This window comes from Kogia breviceps, chromosome 15 (assembly GCF_026419965.1).
Source record: "Kogia breviceps isolate mKogBre1 chromosome 15, mKogBre1 haplotype 1, whole genome shotgun sequence".
Taxonomy (NCBI): Eukaryota; Metazoa; Chordata; class Mammalia; order Artiodactyla; family Physeteridae; genus Kogia; species Kogia breviceps.
This window is the reverse complement of record NC_081324.1, coordinates 84,925,359-84,939,621: the sequence shown is the minus strand read 5'-3', so window position 1 is coordinate 84,939,621 and position 14,263 is coordinate 84,925,359. Positions and strand designations below refer to the sequence as shown.

General features: G+C 56.5%; 1 protein-coding gene across 7 annotated transcripts in view; it reads right to left on the bottom strand.

Moving 5' to 3' along the window:
* The window catches only part of AACS (acetoacetyl-CoA synthetase), a 45,984-nt gene extending 32,009 nt beyond the window's left edge, over positions 1–13,975 (bottom strand). For 4 of the 7 annotated variants that reach the window (XR_010836823.1, XM_067014882.1, XM_067014885.1 and 1 more), the window contains exons 1-5: positions 13,598–13,891; positions 9,986–10,089; positions 8,005–8,125; positions 7,280–7,393; positions 2,364–2,461 (exon numbers count right to left, since the gene is read on the bottom strand). Coding sequence is in view for 6 of the 7 variants with exons in the window: in XM_067014882.1 (XP_066870983.1) it covers positions 2,364–2,461; positions 7,280–7,393; positions 8,005–8,125; positions 9,986–10,089; positions 13,598–13,730 (570 nt within the window). In the remaining variant the exon portion in view is untranslated. Of the gene's footprint in view, positions 1–2,363; positions 2,462–7,279; positions 7,394–8,004; positions 8,126–9,985; positions 10,090–13,597 lie in introns of all 7 variants that reach the window. The other 3 variants (XM_059039692.2, XM_067014883.1, XM_067014884.1) reach the window with 3 other exon arrangements.
* Positions 13,976–14,263: the final 288 nt, after the last annotated feature.

The following is a 14,263-nucleotide window of genomic DNA, read 5'->3' as shown; positions in this document are numbered from 1 at the left end:
CACAACAGGACCTGGGACCAGAGTCAGCCAGAGTGGCCTGCGGCGGTGACATTGTGCACAAGACAGACCCACGAGGATGGGCGCAGGGTCAAGGCCAGCTGCTGATGCCACAGGCAAGCAGGAGGTGGCTGGGCCCCAGCCCGTCCCCTAAGCCTCCCGCCCTGCACCAGGTGGCTCAGACCCACCACCCGAGGCCAACCCAGGAGCTCTGCTCTCTGGGAAGCCCTCAGGCAGGGGCTTGTTCGGGCCCTAGAAGGCCACGCCCACGCCCCCATGCCGCACAATGCTTCTCCAACATCACAACTGCTTACAAGTTCCAATTCACTCAGAAACACCCACCTACTCATTAGGAACAGCTGACATTCACCGAGCTTGGGGGGTAGGTCTGAGCGCTGTCCCAACCCCGGATGGGTGTCAATCGCGTTGTCCTCACAAGCCCTCCTAGGGTGTGTCCCCAGGACACAGAGACAGGAAGCGGCAGAGGCGGATTCAAACCCAGGCAAGAGCCTGCCTGCTGGTAACCTCCATGCCACATGCCTTCTCCAGCCCGGAGGCTCCTTCACCGCTTCCCAGCAGCACAGCTCAAGGCCTGCCGAGGGGTCCAAGGACATCAGTGCCCAGGGACAGGGTCCCAAGCCTCCAGGACCCCCACGAGGACGGCCTGCTCCCAAGCAGCTCACACGGCCTCACAGAGCGCCTTGGGGACCAAGAGGCCCCCTGGAGCTCGGGGCTCAGGTCAGGCCTGGCTGCCCTGGGTGATCCGGGGTGGAGGCGACCTGGGAGAGGCCCGGCAAAGCCCCAGGAGACACAACCACAGGCACCAGCAGTGAGGTCTGGGGTGACCACCCCCTCCCCGAACTCAGAAGGGCCCAGTCCTCATCCCATGGGGCCAGGGCCGGCCTCAGCCAATCGCCTCACTGCTCCAGGCCTCTGTGTCGCAGAAGCACGTCTGTCCCTCCTCCACACGGTGTGGGGGGAGATAAGAAATACCTTGAGAGACCTCCCTGGTGGTCCAGCAGCTAAGACTTCGCGTTCCCAATGCAGGGGGCCCAGGTTCGAGCCCTGGTCAGGGAACTACATCCCGCCTGCCGCAACTAAAAAGATCCGGCCTGCCGCAACTAAGACCCGGTGCAGCCAAATAAATAAATAGAAAGCAAAGAAATAGCTTGAAGTTGAGTATCAAGCTCACACCTAAAACGCCCAGCCTGTGGACAAGGCACACGGACCGCAGAGCACGGAGCTGGAACAACATAATCATTACCCTCCCCTCGCGCCTAGAAGTAAAAAGCATTAGAATCCTCCCTCTCTCCACCGAGAGAGGATGAGATAAAGGCTCAGCAGCAGCCCCCGTGACAGACATGGTCAACACTGTGAAGAGCTGGGTGTCCTGCCGTCCCTGCACCTGTATACTAAGTGTATCAATCCTCCCGCGTCAATCACAGGCCCACGCAGTCTACGCTCGTATCATGAGACTCTCTCTTCCAGATGCCCCTGCTTTGCACGTGAGGATAAATAACTCACCCAGGGATGCGCGGCCAGCAAAGCCAGGCCAGCCCTTAGCCCCTGGGCCGCACTGACCGGTGCCCAGCACAGGGGCCACGCCCAGAGCAGAGGAAGAACAGTCAGGGACGTGGATGCCCGGCATGTCCTCTAACGGGCCCGGCCTCGCGGCTCCTGAGGGTCCCTCGTCCCCGAGGTTCTGCAGCCAGGAAAGGTCCCTGATCAGGAAGTGGGGGTCCCACTAAGTCCTGCTCTGCTGCTTCTTCCTTCCCCGTGGTGGGGCTCCGTGCATGCTTCCTGCCCCTGCCTGGGCCACCCCACAGCTGGTGCACCCTGGTCCCTGGTGCCCTTGGGGTTTTACGGGGATAAAGAGGCCTGCCACCCTCCCGCACAGAGCACAAAGCTCAGCCCCAAAGTAAGAGATCCGAAACGGCAATTATGGAGCAAATCCTCCATGAGCAAATCTGCAGAGGATAAACATCAGAAAACCTCACGTGGTCATGAAGTCACAGGGGCCGTGACCGGGCATCTCCTGCTGGATACTCACAACACCACCTGCCGCATGTAACACACACTAACGCAGCCGATACACAGGCTGGCCGTGAGGAATATTGGAAAGGAAGGAAGGATCGTTTACTTTTAGACTTAAAGAGAGATTCAGCTGCTTCTGGCTCCTTCTCTCCTGCTGATCTCGAGTCACCAGCCGGGGAGACGGGGGGCCATCGTGACACCGTTTCCTCCCAGCCTGCTGGTCCTGCCCCGCAGCTGCCCACACCCCGACCCAAGATGTCATGGGGAAATCACACGGAATGTTCCCCTGCGGGGGCCGCAGACCCAGGGCACTTGAGGGGACCCCGACTCACGTTCACGCCGAAGTCCGGGGACGTGGAGCTCCAGATGGCACCCACACTCGTGGCCGCCAGCATGGCCTCCACGGCGTGCGCACTGTTGGGTAAATAACCTGTGGAGGGGATACAGGGAGAAAGCTTGGTTCAGGGTGTGAGGATGCCGCGGACTTCCAAAAGCACCTCCCAGAGTCACGGTGGGAGTGGGGAGAGTGGCCGGCTGTGAGCGGCTCACAGAGCAGGGCCAGGCCCAAGCGAACCACCTTGACATCTCCTGCTCGGATGACCCAATCACTGCCGTCAGCCTGACCACTTCCCGTCACCACCCCCTCCAACGCATTCTGATCAGGGATCCCTGCGCGATCTCCGCCTCTTCTCGCTCCGCTCCCCACCTCCCACTCTGGGCTCAGTCACAACAGCCTCCCTTCAGTTCTAAGCTCCCTCTGCCTCAGGGCCTTTGCACAAGCTGCCTGCATTGCCTGGACACTTCCACCCACACCAGCCTTCCCTACTCATTCTTCAGCTCTGAAGGCAAATGGAACTCCCTCAGGGAAGCCTTCTCCAAGGCCACCCCAAGAACTCAGGTCCCCTGGCCAGTCGCCCACAAAGCACACCGTCTTTCTCCCTCACCAGATCTAGCATAATAATCACCTAAGTATAATCATCGTAACTGGCAACTTCATATCTGGTTCTCTCGTGAGGGCAGGGACACTGCCTGTCTTGCTCCCTGCTTTACCAAATGCCTTTCGGTATGCCCTGCAGATCAAGGCCCGCAGATATTGGTCTACTGGCCAGCTGGTGGGTGGATGTTTGGATGGAGGAAGGGAAGGAGAGGCTGCAGGGGAATGAAGACTGAGCAGAGCAGTCAAGACGTATACAGGGCTTCCCTGGTGGCGCAGTGGTTGAGCATCTGCCTGCTAATACAGGGGACACGGCTTCAAGCCCTGGTCTGGGAAGATCCCACATGCCGCGGAGCAACTGGGCCCGTGAGCCACAACTACTGAGCCTGCGCGTCTGGAGCCTGAGATCCGCAACGAGAGGACGCGACAGTGAGAGGCCCGCGCACCGCGATGAAGAGTGGCCCCGGCTCGCCACAACTAGAGAAAGCCCTCGCGCAGAAACGAAGACCCAACACAGCCAAAAATAAATAAATAATTAATTAATTAAATAAATTTAAAAATAAAAAAAGATATATACAGTCCTGCAAGGGACTCAGCCCTCCATCTAGTTGGAAGCTGAGTTTTGTTTTGTTTTGTTTTTTTGGACGCACCACGTGGCCTGCGGGATTCTGGTTCCCCGACCGGGGATCGAACCCGGGCCCCCTGCAGTGGAAGAGCGGAGTCTTAACCACTGGACCTCCGGGGAAGTCCTCTGGGCTTTTATGATAATAGAGGCAGAGACTCTTTATGGACGAAAAGACTACGATCAATTCAACAGATCGTCCTAAATGCTCCAGAGGAAAGGATTCGTGCACAAGGCACCAGGGAGAAGGTCCAGGGCCTCCCCTGAGCACGGCTCCCTGGGTGACACAAAAGTCCTCTGGGCTCCAGCACCCGGGGTGCCCTGAACAGCTCTCCTGCGGCCCCTCCTCCCATGGCTCTCAACTGCCTACTTGACCACAGCGGTGGGCACTTCGTTTCTCTGGGTTCACTGCAGCTCCCCTGCTGGGTGTCCCACGGGGCAGGGGGTCGTGCATTGCTCACACGGCCCCCGGGCTCCGCCCAGCCCTGGCACACAGCAGGCCCGCCGACGGATGTCGGCTGCCGAGAAGAGACTTGGCTGTGAGCGTACTGAGGTGTCTCCACGGTGCCATCGGCCCAGGCAGGGCGGCACTCACCACCCAGGGAGGCTGGGTGACCTGCTGGCTGTGGAGACTGACACGCAGCCAGGAGACGCCCGCTTCACAGACGAGAAACAGCGCCGTGAGCAGTGAGCCGCTGCAACTGCATCTTTGAAGGCCTCCAAGCGTCTCCCCGTTCAATGCCCCTCTGCACTCTTCCCTAACGCTCTCTTCTGGGAAACACAGTCCCCCGTCCTAGTAACTGTATTCAGGTCAAATTAGAATCCAAGACGTGACACTCAAGAAGGGGGTGTCACCAAGCACCAGCCCGATTCTGAGGAGTCAAGGGCAACGGAGTAGGCGCCCCCCACGTAAGCACGGCCAAGCGGGAGCCCCAGTATGTCCTGTTCTCCGTTTCTCCTTCTCAAGAAACGTTTGCTTCAAAGGGAGATTTTTAAAAATGAAAACTGGAGGGAAAACTGGAAGGTACAAGAACCTTTTGAATTCCTTTTCTAGACAAATTAAACTGGACCACGAAGAACCCAAGATATTGAGGTTTCAACAAGAAAAATGCCTGCTCTGACCCAGCACTCTCATGCATTCATCCAATAAACACTCGTTATACCCCTACTATGCACCAGGCACCCGCAGACTGAGATGCAGCAGTAAACAGAAGACAAAGCCCCATCCTCTGGTACTGGAGGACAGACAGACGTGCACACACACACACACACACGCACACACACACACGCACACAAATAATCCTGTGATTTCAAGGAGGCAGTAAGGCGACAAAGGAAAATAAAGCAGGGTGCAGAGAGAGTGGTGATGGATTTTTCCACAGGACAGCATGGACGGCTTCTGAGCAGAGACCTCAATGAACCAGGGTAAACCCCTGGATCTGTAGGAGAACATTCCATCCAGGGCTGAGACAGGCACTTCCCTTACACACCCGTTACTGTTCATTCCTCTCCAGTCAAGTAACACAGCGAGCGGTCGCTCCACGCCCAGCTCCATCATCTGAGAAGGAGACTTGGGATCTGGCCCCTTCACATGGTTTACACAGGGTAAGGCTGCCCTCTTTGTAAACACACGCCGAGCGCCCACTTGCAGTGAGTCCCACGGGGGAGGCACGGTCACGCCAGCATGCCCGGTGGCTTCTCCTGCTGACGGCCCGGCCTGCAGCCCTGGTCCCATGGCCCCCGGAGGTGGGAAGGGCAGCCCAGCAGCCAGACGCCCAGGCCTCGTGGGTTTTAGAGCCAAACAAAGGAGACTGATGCTCAAGTCATCACAAAACCAAACAGATAACTACCAACGACGCATCCTTTGAAGAATGAACACAAGATGCCGACGGGGGGTCCAACAGGAGGGCCTGGCTCAGGGGCAACCAGGGGGCTTCCCTGCATGAGGCCACCTGGGGACAGAGCTGGGGGCAGGTGGGGCGGAGGCCGGCTTCCCAACAAAGGCTCTGCCGGACACTCTTAGGAGGACAGGGGCCAGGAGGGGAGTGCGGAGGCAGGAAGGAAGCGAGCGCGCGGGGCCGCCGACCCGGCTCCGGACCCTCGTTCCCACCCTGGAGGCAGCGGGGGTCAGCGAGCCTCCAAGCAGGGGCTGGACACCATCGATGCCACTGGGGTTGGTGCCACGAGTGAAGTCGTGTGGCCAGAGGACAGAGAAGCCCTCTTCTTTAAGAGTAAGATCTGATGCCTGATCCCGGAAGGAGCGATTTAAACTCTGACCCCAGCTCTGCAGCAAAAAGCACACAGAACCCCAGCCGGACCCAGACTGGGAACCGCCCCTGGACACATCCGTCATTGTCACCAGCCCCTCCCGGGGTGCGTGTAGATGGGCAGGGCCAAGAAAGCCCACCTAACTTCTCTGCCCACGGGAGACTCTGCACAACAAGCCTCTCAGCCTCTCTGCTGCGCTGTTGAAAGATGCAGAAACTCGAGGTCCAGGGAGGAGAAAGACCTCATCCAACCCCACAGGCCCAAAGGCAGCGCCAGGCGCCGCCGAGGGGAGGTCTCCTGACTCCAGGGAGTGGATGCTGCTAAACAAATTCTCACCAGGAAGATCTAAGTGGGAGAAGCCGCACTGAGTGAGGAGGCCCAGGCGGGGATCCCAAGGAACGGTGTGGCCTGGGGCCCCCAGCCAGGCACCAGGAAACTCGGGCCCAGGCGTGCGCTGCTCTATCGCGGCACCAAATAATCACAATCCATCGTTCAACAGAAGTGTCCTGGCTACCAAATTTCATGCCTAACTCTCAGGGAATTTCCCGGCAGTCGAGTGGTTAGGACTTGGCGCTTTCACTGCTGAGGACCCAAGTTCAATCCCTGGTCGGGGAACTAAGATCCCGCAAGTGGCTCAGCCGAAAAAAAGGTAACTCTATTTATTACCTCCAGAGGCTGAGCATATCCACATACTTTCAGTTAACGACCTTATGAACCGAAATTATCTATAGTGTTTAAATCAACACCCGTTTTTTTAATAAAATCCTTTCCAAGTTTAAAAAAGAAAAAAAATGGTCAGTTTACTTTTCTCTTCTGGGCCTCAGTTTTTCATCTGGGAAACAAGCAGGCTGGTGACACCTGCCCTGGCGTCTGTGGGTCAGAGGAAATCAGTCTAGTGAGTCTCTCCACTGATAAAACTCCCCCTGCTGGGTTTTGGGGTTTAGGAGTCAGGCTACAATCGTGTCAGCACAGACGGTGAAAATCACAGGATGGAAACCAGCCCTCGTGAATTCCTCAGGAAAGCACCGAGTTGGAGGTGGGCAGACCCAGAAAATGCAGCAGCTTTTCCCGACCTTGGAAGGGGTCCTGGTTCTGTCCTCAAGGACCTGATGAACTTTCTGGTTTGTGTTTAGTTTAAGGACCACATTTCATTAAAAAAAAATAATAACTAATTCATTTTTTAAATTATTAAGAATAATCACAGTAGACGTCTGTGAGCACCGGCTCAGGAGGACACGGCCACATGGAGGCCGGGAGCCGGGGAGCCGCGCAGCCCAGCTCACTCTGGCTCGGCCCTCTTCGTCCGGTGTGTGCCGCACGCGTACACACGCGAAGCCGTGTGCGTGCAATCGGACCCGACGCCACCTCACTCCTTCCAAGCCACTCCCCCCGCCCCCACGGTGACAGGTACCAGAAGCACCCACCGATGACCCGGTCTCCTCTCCTCACGCCCATCTTCCTCATCGCCGCGGCGTACAGAGCCACCTGTCGCCGCAGCTCTTCAAAAGTCACCTCCACGATCTCCTCCCTGCCTTCCCCTGGGAGGAGAGAAAGGACAGGTCATCCTCGCACCATCCTAAAGAGAGAGGCTCTGAGTCACAGACACGGATGAAAACTCACACCTGTTCAAACACAGGTGAGAGACACGCACCCAGGAGACGTGACACAGGTGCCGGGGACGCAAACCAGATGCAGGTTTACCCGACGTTCCGGAAAAGAAAGGCTAGGGAAAGGGCATCCTTGAGGCGCACACCCAGAATCTGCCATTTAAAGATTCTTTTTTTACTACTGGGAATGTTTTTATCAAGGGAAGAATCCTTTGATTTGGTTGTGATTTTTTAAATACAATTTTCCAAGGGCTGGGGGAGGAGGAGGGGAAATCAGTGTTTAATGGGTACAGAGTTTCAGTGAAAACGTTGCAGGGATCTACTGCACAACAATGTGAATATACTTAACACCACTGAATTGTACATTTAAAAGGGGTTAAGATGGTAAAGTTAGTATTCTCTGTTTTTCACCACACACAAAAAAGGTGCCGAGCTATTGTTTGGAAATCGTATACTGCAGGTTCTGAGTGCTTCGGAGCCTCTCTGAACACGTGGCCCCATCACACGACGAGAGGAAACTCCGAGCAGCTGTCGGGACTCACGTGCCACGTAAAGGGCCACTCTGTCATTTTCCCTGTGTTGCAGGAGGTTTTCCGCGTAGTTGAGGCGGCTGCCTTTGAACCACTCGGGGACGTCCGCAATCCCTTTGGACGTGTCCACGACCTACGGAGGATGACAGCAAACCGAGAGGCGCACGTGCGTGAGAGCAACACCAGATGCACCGAGGGGATTCCGCGTCACAGGAGGCCAGCTAACTCGCCGGCCCAAGGCATCACTAGATCGCTGTCCAGACTGAACGCTGACCTGGCCCAAAGGCTTGCAACTGAAAACAAAAATGAATGCGATACTGTATACCTGACAGTTGCTGAGAGTCGATCTTAAGCGTTCTCACCACAAAAAAAAAAAGAAAAAGAGAAAGAGAAAGAAGAAGGTAACTGTGTGAGGTGACAGATGTGTCAGTCATCTTGGTACTCATTCCACAAGGCATATGTATATCAAATCATTCACGTGTACACTTGAAATAGATACAGTTATATGTATCAGGACTTCCCTGGTGGTGTAGTGGTTAAGGCTCCGTGCTCCCTATGCAGGGGCCCCGGGTTCAATGCCTGGTCAGGGAACTAGATCCCACACGCGTGCCGCAACTACGAGTTCACGTGCCGCAACTAAGGAGCACTCCTGCCGTTACTAAGACCCAGCGCAACCAAATAAAAAAACACAAATTATATGTATCAATTATTCCTCACTAAACTTAAAAAAAATTAATGCCAGGGGAAAGCACTGCCCCACTAATTTAGTCTGTTAATTATTAAGCACCTACTTTATGAGCGATGCTGATGAGAGAAGGACAGACAGACAAACACGGCAGCTGCCACACATTCCAGGGCTGACCAGAGCATGGAAACCAGGAGATCAAAGTGCACGGCCCACCGGACACCCCGCCACGGTTTTGAGGAATTTGTATCCGTGCCTCCTCCCTCAGGGCTGGAACCTTGGTTTCTTCTCCAGGTGAACCTTTCAGAATGGCTCATCCCATAATCAAACCAAGCACACAACAGGCTGCACCCCCGGGTGTTTATCGAGGGAATAAATAAAAATCTCTAAAGTCCAGGTAAACAACCAAACTACTGATAGTGGAAAAAACAATTAGAGGGGGCTTCCCTGGTGGCGCAGCGGTTGAGAGTCCGCCTGCCAATTCAGGGGACACGGGTTCGAGCCCTGGTCCGGGAAGATCCCACATGCCGCGGAGCAACTAAGCCCGTGCGCCACAACTACTGAGCCCACGAGCCACAACTACTGAGCCCGCGTGCCACAACTACTGAAGCCCACATGCCCAGAGCCCGTGCTCTGCAACAAGAGAAGCCACCACAATGAGAAGCCCACGCACCGCAAGAGTAGCCCCAGCTCGCTGCAACTAGAGAAAGCCCACACACAGCAATGAAGACCCAACGCAGCCAAAAATAAATAAGTAAATAAATTTAAAATAGAAACAACAATTACAGTATGGGGACTTCCCTGGTGGTCCAGTAGTTAAGACTCCACACTTCCACGGCGGGGGGCCCAGGTTCCAACCCTGGCTGGGGGAACTAAGATCCCGCACACCGCACAGTGCGGCCAAAAATAAATAAATAAAACAAATAAATTTTTAAAATGTGAATGTATGGAACATCACTGAACTGTACACTTTAAAATGGATAAAATGGTAAATTTTGTGTTATGTGTATTTTACCGCAATTCTAAAAAATTTTCATAAAATAAAAATACAGCGATGCCCTACTCTTCGGATTACTCAGATTCCCAGGACAAGGCCTGGGTCCACACACATCGGGGGGTCCGGAGCCTGCAGAGTGCCCATGAGGTCCGTGACCCCAACACAGTTTCCTGCCAACTCTCTAAGGCAAGGACTGTTTCCCACTGATGTGGGGATTTAAAAGAAGATATGATTTAGTCTTCCTCAAAATTAACACTTCACTTTGGATCAGAACCACGAAAAGATAATGTGTGAGCACAATCTCTACTTACCTCGTCATACATGCGTGAGAAGACAATTCCACTGAATTTCCAGAACTCTGCCCAGAAGTCCGAATATGACTCAACTGACCAACGATATAAGTCATCATAATTTTCTGAAACAAAAAAGAAAGAAAGAAAAGGCACATAACTCTGACACATCTTAGGAGGAAAGTCTTGGTTCAGTGATAAGATGGATACACCTGAGGAGTTACGTGTGTCTGAGGGGTTCAAAGGCACCTGACGAGAGAGGGTCTTGGGAGCACAGGGCATCTTAGTTTCTGTTAAAGCAAACCCACCACCGCTAGTCCCCACACGAACAAAAGTCACGAGGCGGTGATTTTATATCTTAACCAGCATGCCTAAAAACCATGGACTCTGGACCCAGAAGGCCTGGGTTCAAATCCTGGCTTGGCCATTTATTAGCTGTGAGGCGTCAGGCAATCTACGTAAGTGCTTTTTAAGTCACCTTGGTCCTCACAAATTGCAAAGAGCTCCAGCACCAAAAACTCCTCTGGGCTGACACAAGAGATGGAGCAGGGCCTCCCCTGAAGGCCTGGAAAGCCCATCATCGCAAAGGGCGCCACCACAGCATCCGGGAGGGCGGAGGATGTAACCCGCCTGCCGACCGGGCAGCGAGCAGTCACAGCAGCATCTCAGCATCGCGAGGACCCCGGCGGACAGCGGAGGAGTGGGTGGGCTTTGAGCGGAAACTTTCCCACCGTCCACCACTCAGCCGAGGGAGCGACACGACTCTCCAGTCGAGCAGGGGCTCCTGGGGCTTCTGCCCATGCGTGTCCCCCGCCGTCCCCCCCTCCAGCTCAGAGGCTGCAATCTGGAAGCCCGGGGAACGGACCACCGGCACGTTTAGTTCAGTCTGCGTGACGCTCAGGAACTGAAGGGGCTGACGTTAAATTCGGTTTCCAAATGAAGTGCAGCATTTCTGGCCTCTCCTGAGAAGACAGGACATCTGGCCATGGAAGCTGGCCGAGTGTCGCCTCCTGGTATTTGCGTCCCTGTGTCATCCCCTCTCTCCGCCGAGCCGGACTGTTAAGGAAATGACCGGGTGCACCTTTCGTGAGGCCGGGTCATAAGGTTCTGAGGACACAGCAGCTTCCACCCTGATCACCTGCTCTGCAGGAAGCCAGTGGCTATGTTGTGAGGACACTCAAGCAGTCCTAGGCAGCGTGAAACGGAGCCCTCCTGCCCACGACCAGCACTGACTCACTGCCACATGAGCCGGCCCCTGGGAAGTGGGCCTCCAGCCCCAGCCCACGCGGGGGATGCAGCTGCGGGAGACCCAGAGCCAGAACCACGAGCTAAGCCGCTCCCAGAAGCCTGGCCTGCGGAAACTGAGAAATACTAAACATTTACCACTGTTTTACGTCACTAAGTCTTGGGGTGATTTGCAACGCAGCAATAGGTAGCCCTGTCACTCCACACGGCGACAATCAGCTCAAGCAGGTACCAGCTGCCCCACTCGGCCCTTCACCCACATGCGAGAGGCGACCTGACACAGCAGTGACGAGCACTGAGCCGGCTCCACCGCTCACAGCTGCGAGATCTCAACCAAGACTTTGAGCTTCCACTTTCTCAGCTGGGAAATGAGATCAAAGCCGCAGCTACGTGGCCAGGTTACTGAGGATTAAGTTAGTTAATCCGTGTAAAGTTCCCGAATGGGGCCTGGTGTGCAGGAAGTGCTCACTAAATATTAGCTGTTATTAATACCCCTGGCACCTGCCTGGTCCCAGCAGGCATCCGAGTTTGTAAGCCTCCCTTGCCACTTCACCTGCTTCTTCCTCTCCATCTGTGAGAACTGTGACCAGCCTACACCTTCAAGTCTCAGCTCAAGATCCTGCCAGCCCTCTTCAACAGCACATTGACAGACCCAGAGCTCAGAAGGCGGACAGCACGCACCCCTACCCCCGCTGCTCAGCACTGCTACCTTTGCACAAGCCTTCTCCCCACGAGTACACCTGAGCTGCTGGAGAACAGAGACCGAGCCTTCTATTTGTGGGCCAGCTCTGTCCCAGATGCTGGCACGCAGAGGCGAGTTGCAGTTTGTGGTAGAAAGACACTTGAGGACTTCCCTGGAGGTCCAGTGGTTAGGACTCCGCACTTTCACTGCCCAGGGCCTGCGTTCAATCCCTGGTCGGGGAACTAAGATGCCACAAGCCGCGCAGCGTGGCAAAAAAAAAAGTCTATCCCCCAATCCAACACACATTACCAACTACCGCCTGAAAGAAGGCCCGGTGAGTCATAAGCCACACCTATCTACAGGGGGCTCAGTGCCCAGGGAGCAGGAGGGCAGGAGAAGGATGCAGCCGGGCTAGCCACGGGAAGGGGCTCCGTGGAAGCTACGACACCCACCGTGCTGTGGAGGACTTGGAAGCCGTCAGGAGGCGGGGTTTGCAAACCCACAGTCAACAAGGAGCCACTGTAAGCCCCGGAGCCCAGGCGTGACAAAGTCAGACCTGTGCATCAAGACTGCTCTGGCAAAGCCTGCACGCAGGCGGCACTGAATTCAGGGCAGAGGGCAGCACGCAGGAAAACCAGCCAGTTCAGAGAAGAGGAAACGAGGGCCCCGGGGGAGATGCTGACACTGGGTTGGAAAGGGGACCATGTAAGAAGTCAGACGACCCACGTCTCCATTTCTGTGAGGCTCCCTGAGAACTGTGATGCCACCAACAGAAACACAGGAGTCCCTGCAGCCAGCGGAGGGGGCCAGAAGAGGAGGGAAAGGGCTATAATGAGTTGAAAACCCCTGGGGCGGGGAGAGTGCAGAAGGTAGGTGGAGCAGCCAGGCAGAAGCGGGGGAAAGCGTCTCATCTGGAAAAGAGCCTCCTGGTCCAGGTCCACACCCAGCCAGGTGGCTCCTGAGGCCAGGGCAGCAGCTGGAAGGGGGGGCCCTTGACTAGGTTCGGTTTGGGGCTGGGAGTGTAAACACGTGAGGGGATGGAGTTCGGCCCCAATCCCAGAGGCAGACTCCTACCTGATCATCCTTCTCCCCAGTGCCCAGAATCCATGCTGGCCTCTAGCAGGGTCAGCCTGGGGGGATGAGGGGGCAGCACGAAGTACTGTTGGCTGACAAGTGACTCCCCACCAGCAGAAGGGAAGAGCTAGAAGTCAGAAAGGCCCTGGGTCGGGGAGGAACCCCCCAGGGCTGGAGGACAAGACCCCAGGGAGCACACCTCACAGGTAGGAACGCCTAGCAAGGGACCTCTCAGTCCACAGGGGTCCCAAGACCAGATGGGGAACCCTCTCAGGGAGATGGATGCTGCAGTGAAGAGGAGACCGGCTCCCTGAAAGCAGAGGAGGTGACAACCCGCACAGACAAGGGGGCAAAACCGCACAGTCAGAAGACGTCCCACCCCTGGGGAGGGGCCCCCCGTCCAGTGGCTCGTCCAACCCCCAGAGGAGGGAAATTGGAAATCAGGAGACCATTCCAACAACTGGAAGGGACCCTGACACCAACGCCCAGGAAAAGGGGGCGCCCGGGACCCCAGGAGGAGGGTCCCTCTGTCAGGTGGTCCCTCGGACTCCCAAGGGGGGCGCCCGATTTCTGGAAGCTCCTGGCCCCGGGCGGTGGCCGGGGAGCCCCCAGGACGCGCGCCCCGCACTCACCCAGCGCCAGGCCGTAGGCGGCGCCCACGACCGCCCGGAAGCGGTCCATCTGCGTGTTCTTCTTGCTGTCAGGCTCCCACATCACCTGGCACTCAAGGATCTCCTCCCGCCCAGCCCGCGGCTCCTTGGACATGGCTGCGACGGGGACGACCGGCAGGAAGACCGGGGCTGCGCGAGGATGGGGACGGGGCCGCGGGCGGCGGCGGAGGCCGGGTCGCGGGACACGGGGGTGAGCGGAGCGGCCGACGTGGAGCAACCACCGGAGGAGATGCCGCCCTAACCGGACTCTCAGCAAGCCCCGCCCCCGAAGGCCCCGCCCCGCCTACCGGAGGCCCGGCCCCGCCCCGAGTGTAACCCTCCGCGGGCGCCGCGGCTCTCAAAGGAGTGCTGCCGCCGCCGGGACTAGAGCCCGCGCCCGCCGACCCGGTGGGGCTGCGCAGGCGCGTTGGACCCGGGCTACCCGACTCACCTGGAGAGCGAAGAGGTTAAAGCAGCCCTGGAGGGCAAGAGCCAGAGGCCGCAGGCTCGTTCATGTGTTCATTCATTCACGATTGATTTATTCTTCCTGCCCTTATTTACCGAGCGCCTGCTGGGTACCAGACACTGTCCGGGCTTTGCAGATACAGCACAGAGCGAAGCAAAATTCCTGCCCTCTGTCAACAAGAG